This window comes from Acartia tonsa, chromosome 3 (assembly GCF_053477335.1).
Source record: "Acartia tonsa isolate MP-2025a chromosome 3, ASM5347733v1, whole genome shotgun sequence".
In the NCBI taxonomy this organism is placed as follows: domain Eukaryota; kingdom Metazoa; phylum Arthropoda; class Copepoda; order Calanoida; family Acartiidae; genus Acartia; species Acartia tonsa.
In genome coordinates, this window is record NC_137262.1 from 49,371,380 (window position 1) to 49,393,156 (window position 21,777).

Here is a 21,777-nt window from a genome sequence, read left to right on the forward strand (position 1 = left end):
TAACAAATTTTTATAATAATAGTGTTGCTTCGCTATTAAAACATTTTTCCTAAAACTCAAATAACCCATTTCACATTAGGTCGAGATTGAGCAATTATAAATACATTATCAAAATAATAGAAAAATGGCCCATTTCTGTAACGTTTCTTTGCTTGGGATTTTAAGGATTTTTAAAAGTATTTTTTTTAGATTTTAAATCAATGTTAATAAAAAAATCAATCATGATTACTCAACAAATTTGTTATAAATGTCATCTACGAATATAGAAATAAAAGTGGTTATGGCTTATACATTATCGACATAACGATATTCTAATCACTATGACAACATGGTGTACTAACTCCCAAAAAATAAAAGAGCTGTTAAAATTGTATTACATCAAGGGAACAGATATTTTAATCTTCGGCCTAAATTATTTTTTTTAGCGATGATTATTATTCTATAGTCAAAGACATCCAAGCTCTTCTTTTTGAGGGGTTAAAATGAGGGGTTTCATAGGTTTTAGGGGGATACTCTAGTGTATATAAAAAAATAATATATAGGGGGATAAACTGAGGGGTATCAAAGTTTTAGGTGAGAAAAAATCACTCTTTGACCTCTATGATTATATTTATGTGTAATCAAAAACAGGCCAATGGTAAATAAAAAAAAAACCTACAACTCAATCTAATCCCTATATTGAAAGTTTCGACAGATGAGAATGAATACACCGTCCAATGTCCTATCCCTTTTTCCCTGATAAAAAAAATGTATATTGTGTTCCTGAAGGAGGAAAATATAAAATTCATTCCTGATATCTAAAATTAGAGTAAAAACTGACTATTGCATAGAAACCTGTACTCTCTACTCATCCCTGTTAAGCATGGATGCCCGGTGTTGACATACTATTGCACCATCAGGGAGGTAGGGGACATTGGGTTGTTTATTACACTAATCCCATATTTTTATACTAACGTTTTGTAAGATTAACAACTTTGGGGACTTTTATTGGATTTTGATTGGTTGGTTCATTAAGTTATGTGTGCAAACGTTTCAATAAATAATTGTAATCTACAGCAAGGGTAATGTCATTTGTCATCATTGGGGATATATTAAAATAAAAAATAGAGGAAGGAAGGGTTAAATAACTATCTACCCAGCGCAACCACCTTGTGCAACCTTTCCATTGGGTCATTGAAAATTAACCAATGGGGCCCCTTTATTAACACATCAAAGTAGCAGAGAATAGTTTTGAAGCCGTAGGCACCCCCAATTTTTTTTTATTTTACCCCCCCCCCCCCCCCCTCCATTTAAAATTTACCCCTACCCTGGAGGTGCCGTAGGCACCCTAAACCATTTAGGAGGGGGTATTTACCCCCCCCAAAAATAAAAAATCTCTAACAAAAAAAATTTTTGAGCGCTTCGCGCGCATTTTTAATACTTAATATTTAATAAAATTTAAATTACCCCCTCCCCAAAAAATTTTACCCCGGGGGTAAATTTTGGGGGGGGGTAAACAAAATTTACCCCTGCCAACAGATTTCAGGGGGGGGTAATTACCCCCCTCCAAAGCAAATTTTACCCCCGGGGTAAAAATTTTTGGGGGTTAAAAAAAATTTGCGACGCGCTTCGCGCGCTATTTTACCCCCCCAAAAAACGAATTATCCCAACCTTAAAAATTTTTTACCCACCCCCAAAAAAAAAGGGTTGGACGCCCCGGAAAATAGCAACCTGAATTAACGACAATTTTCCCTCGTATAATATCCACGTATATTCTAAATCTATCATTAAAAAATCTAAGATATGCAATGCAACAATATTCTTACAATTTTACTAAATTGTCGATATTATGACAGCTGCATAGTTTAACAGGAGTTTGATGATTCTTTACAAACCTGTCGGACGAGGCTAGACGATATTGGATGACATTTTGGCTGCCTAAAAATAGGTAATTGATGGGCAAGGCAGATTAACAACCGTCTTTGACGTTTTGTTGCTTTTAAGTAATAAAATAGATCAATACAAAAATAACATTAGGATTTTAAAATCAGCCAATAGTAACATGACCAACATTATTTACTTGAAAATTTCCGTCGGTCAAATGCACGGACATACCTTACTAAAATATAGAAGCTGTACTTCCAAAGAGAGGTCATACAACTAAATGATGAATTAGAAGATAATAACTTGATTTTCTAACATGGTGGACAATTATGTAATATGACATGTATGTTCTATTATGTACTTTTAGCAGTGAAGCTACTTTAAATATACGTCTGCTCGTCGGTATGTTTATTATGTGACAAGACGGAATTTTAATGTGAAAAAAAGTGATTTCGTGTAATCTTTTAAAGTTATATGTATAATAAAGAATCCCATGACCAAATGTCATGCATATATACTCTATTTATAACCTTGTCTGTCTGTCTGTCTGGTGTTTTACTAAATCAGTTTAGCTTCGCTACTTATCAATGCTGTTACCAAACTACAACAGTGAAACTGTATGTGCTGGCACTTGATTGAACAGTTGTATTTGCCTGCAGGGTATTTGCACAACCTGGTTGGAATCTACACAAGTGCAAAAATAGCCATGCAAAGTTGCAAAAAAATATAAAATAGTAATTTTTTTGAAATAATTTCGGTGCAAGTACTCGTTTGTGGCTACCTATGGTCTAAAAATATAGTAGCTTTAATACTTGTTGCGTTTGCATATTGGATGTCTTGAGGTTTTTATTTATGTATTTTAGCTTACCTCAGTTAAATTTTTGTAACTTACGCCTACAAACTTTTATTTATAATGGAGTCTTTAGATATCACAAATTGCGCATGTTGTTATAGGATAGAATTTACTTCAAATATCTCCGAAAATTAATTTAGACTTAACTACACAACATAATGATTTGAATGACCACTAGCTTTTGTGTTTTATAAAATTGGTTAGTTTTTATGAGAACCTTAAACGCATGTATCTTTCATAAGCAACAGTATATTTTTCCTTTCCTTATATATTCTTTTACCTTTAAAATTGCATAACCTAAGTTTCAGACTAATTTGACAGATTTCTATTTTTTGCAGATTTTATCTATGTATTGCAAATTGATTTAATTAGAAATACATTCCTTTGCGTCTTTATTTCGAAAAGCTTTTCTTTATTTATTGGATGATTTTTATAATTATTATAAGAAACAGAGAAAGTTAATAGAGGCTTTATTGTCTATCTAAAGTGATTTCCAGGGAAATATATTTATCTACTATTTTCTCAATATTTACAAGTAACCAAAGGCAAAAATTTTACATTTTGAATAGAGAAAAATTTAATTATTGCCTTTAGTCCCATCCATGTATGAAAAGATAAGTATTTTTACGTCTACATTGGTCTTAGGATAAATGATCGACAGAAATGAAAATTTGTATAAATGCTACAAAGGCGACATAAATCAGAGCATCAAATATTGGTTGCAGTTAAAAACGGTCTTCCTCTTAGAATTTGTAAAACTTACCTAAAATTAAAATCATTATTTAGAATTTTTTAAAACTTTAATTTATTTATTTGGAATTTATAAAACTTACCTAAATCAAAAATCATTATACATTTTAAAAAATATTTAGTGGACTATTTTACTATTCAATTATAAAAGTATTTTTTTTTCTCTGAATAATTTGATTTCAAAAACTACTAAACCGATTGAGTTCTTCTTTTAATGGAAGCTTCACATTTATCCTGGGATGAAATTTTAATTACTCATCCTGAATAATAGAGAGTCCTTAGATGCAAGGTTCCATAATAGACTTTTTTCAAGATTCATCTTTCCTAATGCATCTCAAAAAATACATTCACAATGCATTTTATTAAGTATCCAACAAATAAAAAAAACTTGTCATCAATTAGCTTGTTTTATACTCTCATTATATACTCTGCCTAATTACAAAAAAAAAATGTCAAATTTGACCACCATAAAATTTGAATCCAGGATCCGACAGACGCATATTGCAAGAGCGGCTAGCTGCAGCTTTCGCAGATTGATGACCTTCTGACGACGAAATATTTTAATAAAAAAAAGTAGATCGCAGAACCAAATTTTTGAGGACACAAGACGGCTGGTTAAAAAAAAATGTGAGCTTTAATTTAGTTTTTCCAGCTAATTGGACGGTTTATCCATTAATATAGCTAAATCAGCTATATTTCCTAAAAAAATTACATTGCCTAAATCCATGAAATCTGGTTTTAAGAATAATGACTTTAAAATATTCAATCTCAAGTCATTTGCAAAAACTCCTTCATTAACACTTTGTCACAATTTTTCCCATCCCACTTCAAGTTTTACATGGACAGGGGAGTATAAAAAAATAAGCATGTCTAAAGAGTAAAGCAACAACAATAAGCTTTCAGTATCTAATTCATAAAATATGCAAAACAGTAATAATACAAAGAAAATTACTTGTTCAGCAATGTAATGTCCAACAAAAATAGTAATAATAATTGATAAAAAAAACTTTTAAAATAACTGATTACACATGATGCAAATTGAAATGTGTGTTTGTGCATTGAGTAATATATTTCTCAGAGAATGTTTCTTAAAACAGGCCTCCATAATTCTACTGAATACCAAATAAAACTTGCAAAAATCCCTCAATTAATTTAAGTATTTGTATCCCTATTCTATAATTTTGAAGATAATAGATTTTAATTGCTTGAATTGCATTAATGTAAAACTAGCAGTAAATTAATTGAGTTATAGAACTAGACTGTCCATTGGTCATTTGCATTTATTGTGTTGTTATAATATCAACATAAAAAAACAGAGTTTCCAATCATTTTATTGGTCAAAATGTCAATGTAAAGTCAGTATACATTTGTTGTGCAATACTGTAAATTGTAATTTGAAATAAATTAGCAAATACCAAATATATCAAATCATTTTCATTAAAAATTTTACTGAATTCTGTATTTGATGACTCTAGAAAATTACTGAAGTGCAATGGCCAGTAAATTTGATAAGCAGACCTTGTTTTCTTGTCCTATTCAATTCTGCATGTTAAAGCAAAAATCTTCTTCTTTATGAAATGACAGGTTTTGAAAAGATTTTACATTCTTCAGAAACCCTAACTATACTAAAGAATTAATTTCAATTTGTATCTATAAATTAGGTGCAAAAATATGTGTTCACAGTATTACTTCTAAACTAAACAGCGTATAGTGCCACCAAAAAAATGACGTCAAACAATAAAATGACCAATGAGAGGCCAGTATGAATTTTATCATTGGTCAATTACAATGTATAGTGGCCCATCATTGGTCATTTAATTGTATGATGTCATATTTTTAGAGGCACTTTACGCTGTGTCCTTTAAAACCGATTAATATCCGCAGGATTACAACCGGTCATGAGCCATACTGAAAAATCATGTAACGCATCAGCACCGGCAGAAGCTCTAACTCTAAGTGGCCACATCCTTTTCAGATCTAAATAAAAATGAGTATAATAATATTATAATATTATAACTTGTATTACATAATTATTAAAAAAAATGTCTAAATCTAAATTTTTTGTCTTATATTTTCTTAATAAATCTAAACTTTACAAGTTAACATTATCTATCGTGTTCTAAAAACCTAGTTTTATTCTATATCAGCAAATCTCGCCCTGAAATCTTAGCTCGACTCAAAACAAAAATTTTAACTCGAGGAAAAAAAACGCTGTCTATAGGTTTTTCTGGTAAATTTGTTGTAAAATTTTGGGGTGTGCACTGTGCACGAATCTTATACCAAGAAATCTTTTCTAACCATCCTTATTTCAATGAACTTTGTCTTGTTTTTTTTTGTAGATAGCGCAGCTACTCTATATCTGGAGTGTCCTTAAGTCCGTATCGTAAAGATAGAGAAGATCATTTAATATATTACAAAAATGGAAAATGCCATGTTCACTGATTTATTGAAAAAGCTTAATCTTTTGCTTAAAATATGCTATTAACGTAATGCGCTTATAATTACCATAATTGTCCTTGTTTTCTTTTTATTCTTGACATAAAAAGATAAACTAGGGCGATATCAATCAATCAATTTTATTTTTGGATCTTTTTGTCAATTTTTATGTAATGAATTTTGCTAAAAAGACTATATTTTTAACATCTATAACAGAGAACTCACATTGAAAAACTTAGGTATACATATTTCATTATTATTATCCCAAATAGGTATGCTTTTTCAACAAAAAGTTATATACATCCAAATCCTTATATAAAAGTAACAGGATCTGTCACTGCGTCTAACGAAGGATCGCTGAACCGATCTTCTTTACAATGTAGCTTCTCATATGTCCCAGGAAGGTTTATAACTATTTTGAGGGAAGGTACCATCACCAAACCAAGAAAAATTACCAAAAGATACCAAAGTGACGATAGGCTGTGCAACTTTCTGACTTTCTGGACTTCCCTTCAAAATTAGTCTATCTATCTATAGCAAATGAAATAGCTGTCTGCTTGAAAGATAAGGTACTTTTTTCTTCTGGAAATCTTCATAAAAGTCCAGGTTAGCATTTCTTTAAAGCGTCTATATAATTATATTTAAAACCCATTTTTTTAAAACTCACATGGGGATATTCTTAGTGTACTAGTTTCAAAAATAAAACAAAATATATTAAAAGATATATAGAATACCGCAAAACGGTGCTATAACTCAGCAATTATAGTTTGAATGGAAGCTATAATATACCTTCTCAACACATACATACAAACATTCATACAAAATGGAGTAAAAACAAGGATGATACATTCACTACAAACATCATATGATTCTTTAAAATAGTAGGTCTTAATAAATATTACAAAGTCAAACAATATCCATTTATCTGTCCCTTAAGATCTCGTTGACCATTTGAGTAGTAAGTCATCTATCATGCAAGCAAAACAATATTTGTCCGTCTGTCTGTCCCATCAGTTCTCAATAATTACTCAACCGAAAATAAGAGGCAAAAGCCTTAGTTTAATGTATGAAAATGGCCTTTTCGATGGTAAAATTACCTAAGTGGAAAATAGGTAGATTCATCTATGTTAAAGTTAGGTTTACCTGTAGTAAATATTTTGTTAAACTAAACTAAACTACAAACATATAAACCAGATTGTTTAATAGTTACGCTACTGAGAAGCCAGACTAAGCTAATAATAATTGTAAATATAATTACAAGACTCATTCAAACTTAAAAGCAGCAAAAAACACCTCAGGATACAGGGATAGGCCAATGGACAATAGCTCAACCACTTACCCACTTCTTTGCTTTTTTATTCTATCGACATGTATTTTAATTGTCTATGTTGACTACTTGGAATAAAATTAAAGTTTTCGACTTATCTTTTTAAGTAATTTAAGCTTTATCTATGCATATAATATGGCAAGAAATATGAATATGGTCTTGGCTAAAGTATTATCGACTTATATTGGAAATTGGGGGTAATACCCTCAAAGCAATGTCAATCTATTTGTCATTTTCCTCCTTCTCCCTGAGAAAAAACCTTCACTGTTCAAATTATCATATTATGTCAATTTTGGTTTCAGAGGTCATATGTGACAGAGATAGAGTTTCTAAAAAAAAATGTTTAGTATCTTTTTTCAAATATTTACTGGAAAGCAAAATGAGTACTTTTTCTCAAAGGGCTTAGCGTGCAAAGAAAAGCCTGACTTCCTCTGTCTTTTTTTAAAAAGCCTATTCTATGGGGGACCGCCAACATGGTAGAACCTACTCGTTGTGCCCTAACCCTAGAACCCCAATGTAAAGTTGTGGAAGTGGGAGATTATTGCTCAATAGGCTCTTTGTGTGAAAGCAACAGAAATAATTTTTTTCTTATATAATTTTAGTTTGTGAAAAGTTGATTACATATCCCACTCCTTGACTTCCCCTAATTGAGTTATTAAAGATCTTCTGATTGGCTATGTATTTTTTTGAGGAAAATTAGAAGAAAAAATATAAATTGAAAAAATTAAATATATTTAATATATTTTTTCTTATTTTCCTTTAATCTTATTTCTACAATTACTAAGTTTAATATTCATAATAAATTTTCTTTTGAGATTTGACATTGACCATCCCTCCCCACCCCACACACACCCTTTTTAAAAACCAATATTAATTGTAAGGGAATACAGGGAATATTGTAGCGCAGCCAATAGAATATTATCAAAACCACGAACTCTGTACCTTTTTTATGTACAAAGATCAACTACAATAATATCCTTTTTCTCTTTCTTTTCAACTTTAATTTGATTGTATGAAGAGTGAACACAACACAATGGTTGAGTTGCTATTGATAAAACTAGGTCTATGCTCAAGTCACGCAATCTAACACTACTTGTTGAAACGGTATTCACCAATTTTTTTGTCAATTTCTTACATTCTATGTTTTTTTTAAATGAAACTTCAACTAATTTTTTGTTAGTTATATCAATTTAATGGATTTGAAAATTTCTCAATTTCAATTTTTTAAAGTCTTTAGAATTTTTTTGTGAATGTGTCCTATTCAGTGGCTAAGCCATCTCACATGATATCATTCATAAGTGCCATAAATGAGGGGGAGGTTATATTCACTAAACAGCTTTACTAGAACATTGCTGTTAGTCACAAGATATTTAGGGAATATGGTCTAAGGTTGGTTATAAGATTATTTCTAACAATGTTGAATTTGGCTACAAAATAAATCAAAGACTTTTGAAGAATCAGGTCCAAGGACTTTCTTATCCCATATCCTGAATTGATCTTAACGACATCTGTGGGTGGAATAACGAGTCACAGAGGTTCGTACAGCAAAAACAAAACAGCAGATATTTTTTAAGGATAAGACAATAATATCTTATAGAGTAGTAAGGTTTTTTACCACTGAAACGATTGAGTTTTACATTTTATGAAAGCTTCAGATATCTACTGGTATGGTTTTAACTATTTTATTCTATAACATTTTGCATAAAAGTGTCTACTATTATCATAATGTTGTACATTTTTAGAAAATTAATAAATAACAAAAATTTATTTCAATTTATATTTTTTACCATAGAAATTTCAGTTTGCTTAGATAATCCCACACCCATAAAGGACATTTACCTAATCACATGCAAGAAGATATTGGTGCAGGTTTCCGAGATTTTTTATCTTTTAAAGTCACAATAGAATTTCTTAAAACGTTTGCCTGTAAATTTATGTTACAAATTTGAAAATGAATTCTTTAGAACCAACCTATTATGCCTAAGCAAGAAATTGAAAACATATTTTTGGCTATATGCTGATAAACTAATAATTTGTGGATAAATACTCTTCCGTAAGAAAATGCTCAAAAAAGACTTTAACGCAAAATATAAAAATGTCTGATTGCCGTTCGTTACGCTTGGGGGTAATAGTAATTTTTCTCAGCTGCTATTTGAGCTAAAAACTAAAATATTTCCCTGTACCAATCAGCAAAAAGCATATTATTTACTTTATCCAATGGTCTGTCGTTCATACTCCAAAATTAATTTTTTAGGTATTAAATAAGAAGCTATAAATCTGATTTTGCATTGGCGTATCCGCGGATAACATTAAGAAGTTAGAAATATAAAATTGATAAAATGCTGTATCCATATATTTAAAATTCTCACATGCACTTTCGTGAATTTTACGTGGGTTTGCTTATAGACCTTCAAAAGATAACATGTATTTCAAAACTAATTCTTCATAATTTTGGAAAGGTAAAAAAGAACAAAAAAGGATATTACAACTCAAAAATTAGTTGGCCTCAAACATTTTTGTCAGTTAATGAAAATCATTGTCGTTTTTTTTTTGTAAAATTATAACTTTTTATGGAAGCATAAAAGGACCACATGAATGAGTATTATCTTACTGTATAATACTTTATTGTTCTTTTTAAATATTGACATTGCTGCTCTAGTCATATATTAGTATAGCATAGTTTGATTTTATTTTTAATAATGTATAAATAGCTATAAAAATAACAGGTTTATGTGAATTTTAATATCCAAACAGTTTTGGAGCGTTTTTCTATCATTATCGTAAATTATTTCAGTCTCGTTTTCTTTCTCTATTCTCATTTTATAGTAGTGCAGCTACTCTATAATAAGATATGTCAAAGTGTCTGTTTGTTCTGTTACATTTAAACAATATCACACGAATAAATCACTATACCTTTCTTGTTTGTTGGCGAAATTATAATAAAGCCAGGATGACAATATTCTAAAAAGCTATTCTATGAATCGTATCTAACTACTACAAGAAACGGTATGACAAGTTTGAAATCGATAGGATAATTTTATTCCTAACAAGCCTAAATTAACGACAAGATCTATCTGTTACTGACGGAGAGGACGGACGGACGAACCAACCCTAATTATAGAAAAGGTTTGCTCTTAAAACTTTAAATATTTGCATTAGATAACATATTTGGTTACACTACCTGCTAAAAAGTTACTTATCTATTAGTGTACCATCTATCTATCTATCCTCAAACTTCAAACTATATCTGTAGTAGAAAGAAGCACTTTTATTTATCATATTCAAAATTATGTGACTGAATCCATTTGTTAAAAACCCGCCGAACCACTTTTGTAGCATAAAAGTATGAAAAATTGGCTCGGCACAAAACTACTACTACAAACTATCTATTTATATAGATAAATATATAGATATGTATATCCACTTTTTGTGCCAGGGAAGCAGGGATTAATTAATGATTTAATATCAATATAATTCCGTAACCTATTGTTGCATTTCTTTCTATTTCCAAGGGCTGGTATTTTATCAAAATACGACTTTTTTTTCAATTTCGCGATACGTATTATTTAACTTTAACAAAATGGTTTTAGGCCATTTTTTTAAAATTTGCAAAAAAAATTGCACAATCCACTTTCCATGAAAAGTTATAGGCAATGCGTATTCGTAGTAGTAGTAGTAGACCATAAAGGTGTATATCCACTTCCGCATATGTGTCACATACACAATTAACTAGCGGATATGCCCCTAGAGGAATCTAGGGGCACTAGAGGTAGAGGGAGGGATTTCAAGTCGCACAACCCCCCATTTTCAATAATAGTTTTAAAAAGAAAAAGTAAAAAAAAATATTGGAGAGGAGATCATTTCTTGGGAGGGTGTTACCCTCCTTCAAATAATCTGTAAATCCTTCCAGGCCCTATGAGAAGCCAAATTGTAAAGTGGTTCAGTGGTTAGTGATATCCTTCTGTACAGACAGCTAGACGCACACAACCACAGACAACCTATTACTTTTATATAAAGACTAGAACTGTAAATTATTAGCAAAAACTCTAACTTTACCTGCTTACAATTTTATAATTGCATACTTTTTCTAATGTATGTTAATATGTCTTTTTGCGAATATAAAACATTAAGAGGATAAGATAATATGCGGAAATATATGCACATCAACAAGAAATATTAGATTTTACAAACAGATAAAAGGAGTAACAGGTGGATGGATAGGTGAATGGGAGAAAAATTTATCTTTCCCCAAATCTTTAAGTTAAATAATTGACGTTTGGTTATTCAATAATATCAATAATGAACAATAAAGTAAAATCTAATCTATATGCAAGTTTAAGTTAAAGAAAATATTGTCATTGACCTATCTCATTTTCTGGTATTATTGGTTTGTTTATTTGTTTATATACAGGCAGAACTTATAGTTATTTTTTAAAAGTAACGCAACTAAGCTATTTTACAAAATTTACTTTAAAAACACATGTATGGATAATAAGATATCTAGGAAACATAATAAAATAAAGTAATCTTTCACTAAAAATGCAATAAATTGATTATTGTTTGAAAAAAAACATATTATAGCTGAACCATATTGAGGTAATAATTCTTAATTGAATAATAATAGCACAATAAGTCAATAAATAGTTACAGGGATTGGATATGTTTTTTTTAAATCTTTATAAAAGATGGATATTTGTCTGTCCGTCTGTTTAATTGTACCAAAAGATCTCGCTAACCATTGAATATATTGGGTTTAGACAAGAAGTTTACGAGATCCTACTGGACTTTAGGCCTACACAGTACACACTTACATCTAGCTAATTTAAGAAAAAGAATAAGTATGGCTTCGAAACCGGGTAATATCATTTTTTTACCATTTCTCTGCCATACTGAAAAACCATGTATAAAAATGTATTACAGACAATTTTTTATGAATGATAAAATAAAAATCATAAACTCAATACTAGTTTTGTCACCACGGGATTTCGCCCGTCGGGTCTAACAATACTGGTTTAATCTTACAATTTTTAATTTTGATATCCGCGAAAAGATGTTTAAAATACGTTGCAAAAAAATAACTATTCTGAATATCTGTCTTAGTTTTATGAATATATTAAAGAATAATGTATTGACCGAAGTAATAAAATGGCTAGGGGTAACATGAATATCATGTTTTTAACACAAGAACAAAATTGTGCCAAAAAACTATGGAATTGTTATTACTTGAATCTTACACTAGATTAGCATGAACTCTAATAAAATGAAACTTGTAGCTGACCCCTTACCCCTTTCCTTCTCCTCCCACGGAATGAATGAACTGACTAATAAGTTATTTCCATGTTAATAACCTTTCCTTTACAAAATTTTTTTCTCCTTTTTATAATATCCACGTACATTCTACATCCATTTATGTAAGATAGACAAATTATAAGATATAGTTTTCTTTTCATTTTTTAAAATAAAACTTTCAAATCATACAAGCAAAATAAACTGGAATTCCAATACTATATGTAAAGTTTTCATAGCTGACTTATTATACTCATCTCGTTATTTTAATTACATAACACTTTAATAATATCAATGCTTAGATTAAAAATTACTGTTCCTTTTTTATAACTAAAATAGAGTAAATTAAAGAACAGCTTTACTCACAATAAAAAAAGTTCACATAATCATATCGGAAGAATTTCAAAAATACAAGGATTTATGAATTATTGTGGCCAGAGACCGATACTTAAAAATTATATTAATCATTTAAACTTGGTAATTAACAATGGTAATTTTAAACAAACAAATATCTTAAATTGAAATGGTTCCTTAACTAACGAAGGAGCTTTTTAGAGGATGGGGATAAAATGAGGAGGTTTGAGGAGGGGTCTTATTTTTTCCAAAAATTTAGGGGTGAAAATAAGGACTTCCAAAGCTAAGGGAATAAACACTCCTATGTCCCCTACCACCCTCTGGACGTCTGTTGGTTATTGATATTATACAAGACAAATTAAAACAAAACAAAACATATTTATATCTAGATCCCTTAAACTATGAATATAAACTAAACCTTAGTAACACATAACCTATCTGATCCATTGGAATAAGTCTTTAATATTTTAGACAAAACAGAACATAGTAAAAACATATTACATATGTTAAATAAAACATTAATCATATTTAATTTTTTATGAAAAAATAAAAATTTAAGTAATGAACCCATGGAGGGAAAATAACAGTTAGCATGTTCAGCATTTTAAATTCATTCAATCAATTTTCATTCTTTCTTCTAATTTGATAAATAGGGTAGACGTGGAGAAACAAGGATGACAACATCCATAAAAGCGAAGCACTGAAACGGTAGGACAAACGGACATTAACACTTGTATAGTGTCTGAACTGAATAATCAGAATATAAAAGTATAAGAGTCGACGCAAAATTGTATGTAAATTTGTTGAAAAACTGCTTGATACAGGATAATGTTTATGGACATAATTACATTTTTAGGACTTGATTATAGAGTTGCTTCGCTTATAATATTGTTCTTTGTTGTCACAGGAATCAATATACCAAAAATCAGATCAAACGGATAATTAGTTCACATAAAAATTTGCTTTTAAAAAAGTAGAAAAATCAACATGTTTAAAATGGACGTACGGACATTCTGGTAATGATTATAGAGTTGCTACGCTTTCTAAATCGTACCTAACTACTACAGGAATCATCATGCAAAGTTTGAAATCGATAGGACAATTCTAACATGCCTAAATTAACGAATAAAAGCTATCTATCTCGGACGGACGGACGGACGGACGGACGTACGGACGGACCGACCCTAATTATAGAAAAGCTTCGCTTTTAAAAGCAGGACTTTTCTACCATCCGGGCCTTTACTTAAAATTTAAAATAACGGCGAAAAATAATTCATATATATATAAATAGATACACAAAACTTTGACATTTAGGTTTCATTTACGGAGCACCTTATAGTGTCTCCAAAAAGTGGAGAAATGTTACAAATTGTCTTGACCGAACTATCCTGATTAAAGTCATATTCTCTTCTAATATGTCGCCAATCGGGATAGTTCGGCCAAGAATTGTAAGATTTGTCCACTTTTTTGAAGACACTATAATAAACTGCTTCATAATTTTCACTATATTGTAGGTCAGAATTAATACATTAATTTTAATACATTTTGATTTAATTCAATAATCCCAAAAACAGTTTCTTCCAAACAAGATTTTGATAAATAAGTCAGAAATGTATTTGCAGTTGATTTTCAGGTTAGATAATCACATTCATTTTTCTTCTCTTGATGTATGCAACATTTTAATGTTTGAGTGGAGTTTTTGTGCTTTTTTTGTAAGGAAAATCAGATTTAAAATGGAACTCAAACTTGTCCTATTAAAAGATCTAAATAAAAGTTTATTTGCAATGTTAATAAAATTGATGATTCGCAATTTTTGTTTTGTTTTGAGTAATTTAATGTATATAAGCTTGTTTTCTAGATAGCATGAATAAATTATTTTATCTTTGCTCTAATTTAATCTGCAAATCTATAAGGACTTTTTAAGAGTATGTTTTTCAAACTGATGTAAATCCATTGAGTTAACCTTACTGAAAATCCATGTATCGTATTTCAGACAATTTTACGAAGAATATAAAAAAAAGTTATAAATGTATTCCAGTTTTGTTAGCCTAGGCCTTCGACCTTTCGGGATTTCTGAATTAATATTATAATTTTCAATGCTATAAATAACTATTTTGACATTTTATCGAAATGATTTATGTAATAAAAACCTTTGAAATTTGTGTGTTAATAATAAAAAAAATTAAATGACCCTACGACATCCTCGTTCCTCCCCACCCTCAATTACTTAGAAGCTGATAATCAAATAAAATAGTTTGAAGCAAGATCATTTTATCGTTCATTGTCCTATACGTGTAGACCTTTATAGTAAAAGTGTATAAAATAAAATATGGCGCGAAGTTACATGAACGACGAGGGGAGAAGAAAAACGGCTTGAGACTAAAATTTTGGCCTAGCATCATAATTTGCATTTTCAATGTATAAAAAGTGTATATTTCATATATGTATTATCATATGTTTAATATATACTATAGACTTTCAATATATATTAGTTAGGGCTGCATTAGGGACAACGTGTGTCAAGTTGAAAAATCATGTATATTATTGTATTGCAGACAATTTTACACGAACTTTGAAATAAAAATGCTAAAGTTAGCCCGGGCTTTGGCCACTCTGAACTAACAAAACTGTTTTAAATCCGAAAATTTTTCATTTTCATATCCACGGAAAGCTTTCTATAATACTATGCGATAAATAACTATTATATGCTTAACACATCATAAGATTGTTCTTAAATTGCAATTAAGAAAGATTTTTAAACTTGATGGTTATTAATTACTATGGTTTTAGCCAATTTACAAAAGGTAATTAATAAAATAATAAATTTAAAAAATTTTATGAAAAATTGAATCCGACAGCTCTGAAAGTGTTGTTATCTATAAATGGAAAGATTCTATTAAATATATACACACATACTCAATATAAAGAGAGGCCTATATACCATCTTTACACGTAGTAGAGTTAGTTTAGAACTATGCAATGGCTGGTTTCATCAAAATTTTTTCAAAATAAAACTAGAAAAGGAGTTTTTAAAGTTGTTATTCGAAAGAATATGTGCTAACTATTACTTTTTTTTAAATATTTTAGTTGGTATCAGATTATAAAAAGATTACTTCCTTGCAACAAAAAGTTTTTAAAATCCCTCCCCAGCGGCTGCCCTGCAGCCGCCAAAAAGCTGCTAGAAAATAGACATTATGATACAAACTTTCTTTCCTACCTCTCAAAACAAAAATTTAAACAGCTGTAATTTGTCGTTTAGCTGTTTGCTGCCGCCAAACGTTCATCGAATAACATGTTAGCTATTTTAGATTTTATATGATTGTATTATTGACTTGATATTTTTAGTCTTGCCGGGAGAAAAACACTCATTTGTCTAATGTTAACACCATGTATTCAGGTTTAATCAAGGAGTTATCAGAAAAACACTTTAATAATCATATGTCTAAAGTTAATGTCAGGTATAATCAAGGAGTTATCAATTCTCTTTATAATAATACTTGCTACAAGTATCTATTTAAAGATTCAATTGTGAACATAAAAATAAAAGATAGAATATTATTAAACGTTTTTATAAACTTTTTCTTTATCAAATAAAAATTAAAGAAATATTTTACTAGTAATAAAATAATGGTATGTTTTTACGAGCTTTGGACATCTTAAATACAACTTAATATATTAAAAACAAATTTTAGAAAGATTTTTAAATACTTAGTAATACTATTTTTTTGTTAATTTTAGATATAAAATTCTGAAATATTCTAGATCCAGATTTGTTTTCTTTAATTTAAAATGGCATTTGATTTACTTTCTCCAAAAACTACTAAAATATTAAAAAATATTAAAACCCTTTGTGACGATTTATCATAATAGTATTTTTTTGTTAAGACTAGAAAAATATATATTAGTGTATCTGTGTTTTTAGACAAAAATAAATGCTTAACTGCATGGCTCTATCCAAAAACAAATTTAAAATATTTTGAGGTTTCCGGACAATTTGTCAAAATATAAAGAAACAGAAAAAGTAAGAAAGGACTTTATTAAAATTTAGATAATTAAGTTTTTAAAAAATAGATGAAAAGTGTGTAAATATTTTTTTAACGTTATAGAAATATTTACTTCTTTAATTATGTATTTTGTTATAATAAAAAAGAAAACATCGGTTTAGATTAATAAAAACTTGAGCAAAAGAAAAATTTAGATTGGATAAAAAAAATTTAGGGTTTTTCTTGTTTTCATAAATATTTTGAAGAAATATAAATTAGATAAACTTAAACATTATCGAATCATTATATGTTGGCAGAAAAGAGATATGAAGAAATTACAATGCAACAATTTGAATTAATCAAGCAGCACATTTATTCCACAGAATCATAGTCCCTGCTCTTGTCTTAGAGTGATGCATTCTGCGGTTTCAAGCTAAAATCTTCGCAAAATTGTCTTCAAAAGTTTTTTTTTGTCAATTGTGCTTTAAAATTCTTTTGTCAAATTTTTACTTGAAAATTATTTTGAAAACTTTAAGTTAGATTTTGTTAATACCCTATAATACTTATAATACCTTTTTACCTTATAATAATTAGTCTAAGAATGTCTTTCATTTTATTAAATAATCTATTTTTTTAAAGTTCATAAAACTCATAATGTTGACGCAAATATCAGCACGTTTTGGATGTAAATAATATATTTCGAAAAAAATAGCTTTTCATATTAAAATCGATAAATTTTATCAACATAGCTAACTATCAAAATGAATGTTTTAAAAAATAGTTTTAAAATCATGCTTTAAACCATTATTAGATTTTATTTGACTAATTTTAGATTAATTTTAAAAAGCTTTTGTCGCTTAGAGCAAAATGGTATGAAGTTTTCCCTGGTAAAAAATCTAAAGTTTGTTTTTTAGCTCCTAAATTTACTCTTTATGTGCATAAATATATTTTAATTATTATAAAATTAAGGACATTTTTAGAAAATTTAGATACTTTTAAAGCTTTTGAACAATGTTTATTAGCCTTAAAATTGTTTTTTTCTTCTCTACTTAACATATCTTTGAAGAGTTATATAAAGTTAAGTCAATCTTTTTAAGATAGGTGTACCTATAGAAAGCTTTGGAGAGAAAAAAAAGTTTTAAAAACTCTCTTCATAGTATTATTTTCATTAAGAACTTTTAGTCTTTATAATTTCTTTTTCAGTATAGCTTCGGAACTGTTTAATATCCACAGGATTAAAACCGATTCTCAGCTATACTGAAAAACATAGTTTTATCTTATAATTTTACATTTTAATATCCACGGAAAGCTGTCTATAAGAAGATGCGATAAATAACTAGTCTTATATGCACTTATTTACACTTTACTTCAATATATTTCAATTCCAAATTTTAAAATATAAATATGATGTTTTATAGTTAATTTTTACTCACATCATGAAAGTTGACATCGTTCTGTTCATCTTGGTGAACTAAAACACTCATTTCAAAAATTTTAAATCAATTTTTATTAATTTAACAATTCTTGCTTCGTAGCACCACTTGGTCTTTAATTCCATAGCGGAATAACAATTACAGAAGCAAGTTTTCACATTATTTCACTTGGGATTTTGTCACAAAATTATATAATTTATTGTATAATAATTCACTGTTATTTGTGTATTTTTATTATAAAACACTATTTTCATAAAATAGTTAGAAATTTAGTAAAATTCATGAAAAATTTTCAATAATTTCTGTGTGTACAATGGTAAGACTGTATAATAACTAAGGTTAAGAAGCTAGGATATTTTTTCACATCCTTCCCTTTTAATTCTCTTTTCTTACGACAGCTTCTTATGCCTCGGTTGAGTCTCCCTCCACAGAAAATAAACAAAATTTCCCCCTATGCCTACACGAGTAAGAGCCTATATGACAAGAGCGCAACAATTTTGACCGGTGACTTGAGGCGCAACATTCCGTAGGCCTGCGCATTTTTTACGGTCCGTCGGTCGCGACTCTAGCTCGTACTTCGCTGTAGCTCCCTTCGAGCTGCGTCGCGTCGTGAGGCATCGCGTATTAATATTATTAAACAACGAGTTGAGAGGGGATGGCTACGCAACGTAATGATAATAATGACGCGAACGGTAACGTTGTTTTCCTCGGGGTACATGTGCAATAGGGATTGAAAAAGCATGCTTCAAGAAAAAAAGGGTTTTGATTATAGGGTCCATGGATTTTTTGGCGGTTAGAAGGCATTAGAAAAGAACTGCATAAAAACATTTTGGGGTGTAAAAGTTAAAAAAATGGAAATAAAACTAGATTTTTCTACATTTAATTTTTTTTTTAAGTCAAAAGAAAAGTTAAAAAGCTTTTCATTATAGATATGCTCTAGGCTTTTAAAACAAGGAATAGCTAAGGTGTAATACGTGCAATAAAAGCTATCTTTTTATATTAAAATTGTCTCTTTATACAAATTTTTAAACACAATTGTGATATGTAACTGTCTAAAACGTCTTTTAAGGCCAGACTGACGTACCTACATATTAATTATAGAGTAGCTGAGCTACTTATACGGTAACCCAAAGTTAAGTTCAGCTGTACAAAATATACATAATAATGTTTTAACTTTTATAATAGGCATCTTTTTGACGTTTAGATGGAAAACTTCATACAAATTTTAAGAGGTTTGGTGATTTTCTTCATATAAATATATATTTAGGTCAGTTTTGTCTATAGAGAACAAGAAAAAAAAATGTAATAGAAAGACCTTATAATGTTTTTTTTATTTCAAGGGGAAAGGATGTGGAGCTTTCATCATTAAACCCTTTAGATAACAAAGATTTTTAGTAATTAATCTTGCAACATTTGATTTCCCACTGGACATATAACCACAACAGATCAATAGTATAGATGTATATACAGACAACTACCTCCCTTCCTTTTTTCAAAGACCTCTTTCTTCTGCTTCTAAACTATTTTCTGCTACTTGGCTTTGATAATATAAGCGACACCATTTTGGTTGATTTTCAATGACCCAATAGGAAGGTTGCATAAAACGGGGAGATACAGTTATTTGACCCTTTCTCCCTCTAGGTTTTACTCTAATATAGACACAAACAGATCTAACATCATTGAACATTTTTTATACCGACCATTTTGTTCAAATACTGTTTTCACCGACTAAGATTGGTTCGTAGCATTACTGAAAAATTGCACAGTATCGTATTATGCAAAATCGTATTAGAAATCATAGAATTAATCCCTGTTTTATTTAAATGGGTCTATGATCATTTGGGTTCAAAACTAATTATTTATTTTACCATCCGCGGAAAACTGTCTACAATACGATACGAAAAATAAATATTCTGGGCTGTTTTTTTACCAGGTTTTTATTTCATGACAAAGGACACTAAATTATTCCCATAAAATCTCTAGTTTTTAAGGAGCTCGTATTTTACTTTTATCAATGGGGATAAGCGGCCGTCCATTTTTAACATCTGAATGCAGCTGTTGATTATTATAATAAAAAGTTCTCCTTGGCTGCAGCAAGGAATCAATGAAATTAGCAACTGAGCTGCATTTTTAAAAGCGAAGCTTTTCTATAATTAGGGTCGGTCCGTCCGTCCGTACGTCCGTCCGTACGTCCGTCCGTCCGAGATAGATAGCTTTTATCCGTTAATTTAGGCATGTTAGAATTGTCCTATCGATTTCAAACTTTGCATGATGATTCCTGTAGTAGTTGGGTACGATTTAGAAAGCGTAGCAACTCTATAATCATTACCAGAATGTCCGTATGTCCATTTTAAACATGTTGATTTTTCTACTTTTTTAACAACAAATTTTCAAGTGTTTTAATTATCCGTTTGATCTGATTTTTGGTATATTGATTCCTGGGACAACAAAGAACAATATTATAAGCGAAGCAACTCTATAATCAAGTTCAAAAATGTAAGTATGTCCATAAATATTATCCTGTTTTTAAGCAGTTTTTCTACAAATTTACCTACAATTTTGATTCGACATTTATACATTTATGTTCCGATTTTTCAGTTCAGATACTATACAAGTGTTAATGTCCGTTTGTCCTACCGTTTCAGTGCTTCGCTTTTATGGATGTTGTCATCCTTGTTTTTAATAGTTGCGGCTTGCTGATTGTATTACTGACGGCGTACAAATTAGGCTTTTAACAAAATTGTGTTCAAATACAAACATGGATTGATAAAACTACAAATTTTCAGTTACCAGTCGCTTTGCTGGTGGCTGCAGCTAAAATTGTCTAAAAATAAAGTAGCTGTCGATTATTTAATTAACATGTTAGGGACAAAGCTGTAGATTATTTTACAAATTCGTGCGCGGCTGCCAAGCCCTTCTTATCAATATCTTTCCATCTAATTTTGAAACAAGTCAATTTACTAAAAAGCTCTCACTAATATATAAATCCATTTATAATCCGTGTGCATATAAAACATTAAATTTATTTTGTTATTAGCAACATTCCAACAAAATTATTTAAATACAATTTTGAAATTTCGTTATTCAGTTCATAAGAGATAAAAGTTATTTCTCGCATCGTATTATAAACGGCTTTCCGCGGATATAGAATGTACAATTAGGAGATTAAAACTAGTTTTTTTAGCCCTGAGGTGCCGAAGGCACCGGCTAAAAAAACTGGTTTTAATCTTATGATTGTACATTTTTATATTCGTAGAAAGCTGGATATAATACGATGCTAGACATAGTTTTTTCGTATGGATGAAAACCGGTTCCTATCCACCGGATTTGAATAAATACGAGAAATATCCTTCTAATAAACTTTTTGTCTCTCTGTCTGCCTCTCTGTGTGTACCAAAGGAACTCGCTAACTAATGAACCGATATGGTTCTCCTTTGCAGGGTAACTTCTCATAGGTATTGGAAAACCTGCCTGAATCAATACACAGCATGG

General features: G+C 29.7%; 1 protein-coding gene across 1 annotated transcript in view; it reads right to left on the minus strand.

Annotated features, from left to right (window-relative positions):
* LOC145314931 (uncharacterized) overlaps positions 1 to 18,546 on the minus strand; it is a 112,836-nt gene extending 94,290 nt beyond the window's left edge. Inside the window, exon 1 of the mRNA XM_080155007.1 lies at positions 18,286 to 18,546. Coding sequence (XP_080011133.1) covers positions 18,286 to 18,336 — 51 coding nt within the window. The 5' untranslated portion in view covers positions 18,337 to 18,546. The remainder of the gene's footprint in view (positions 1 to 18,285) is intronic.
* Between the last annotated feature and the right edge of the window lie 3,231 nt (positions 18,547 to 21,777).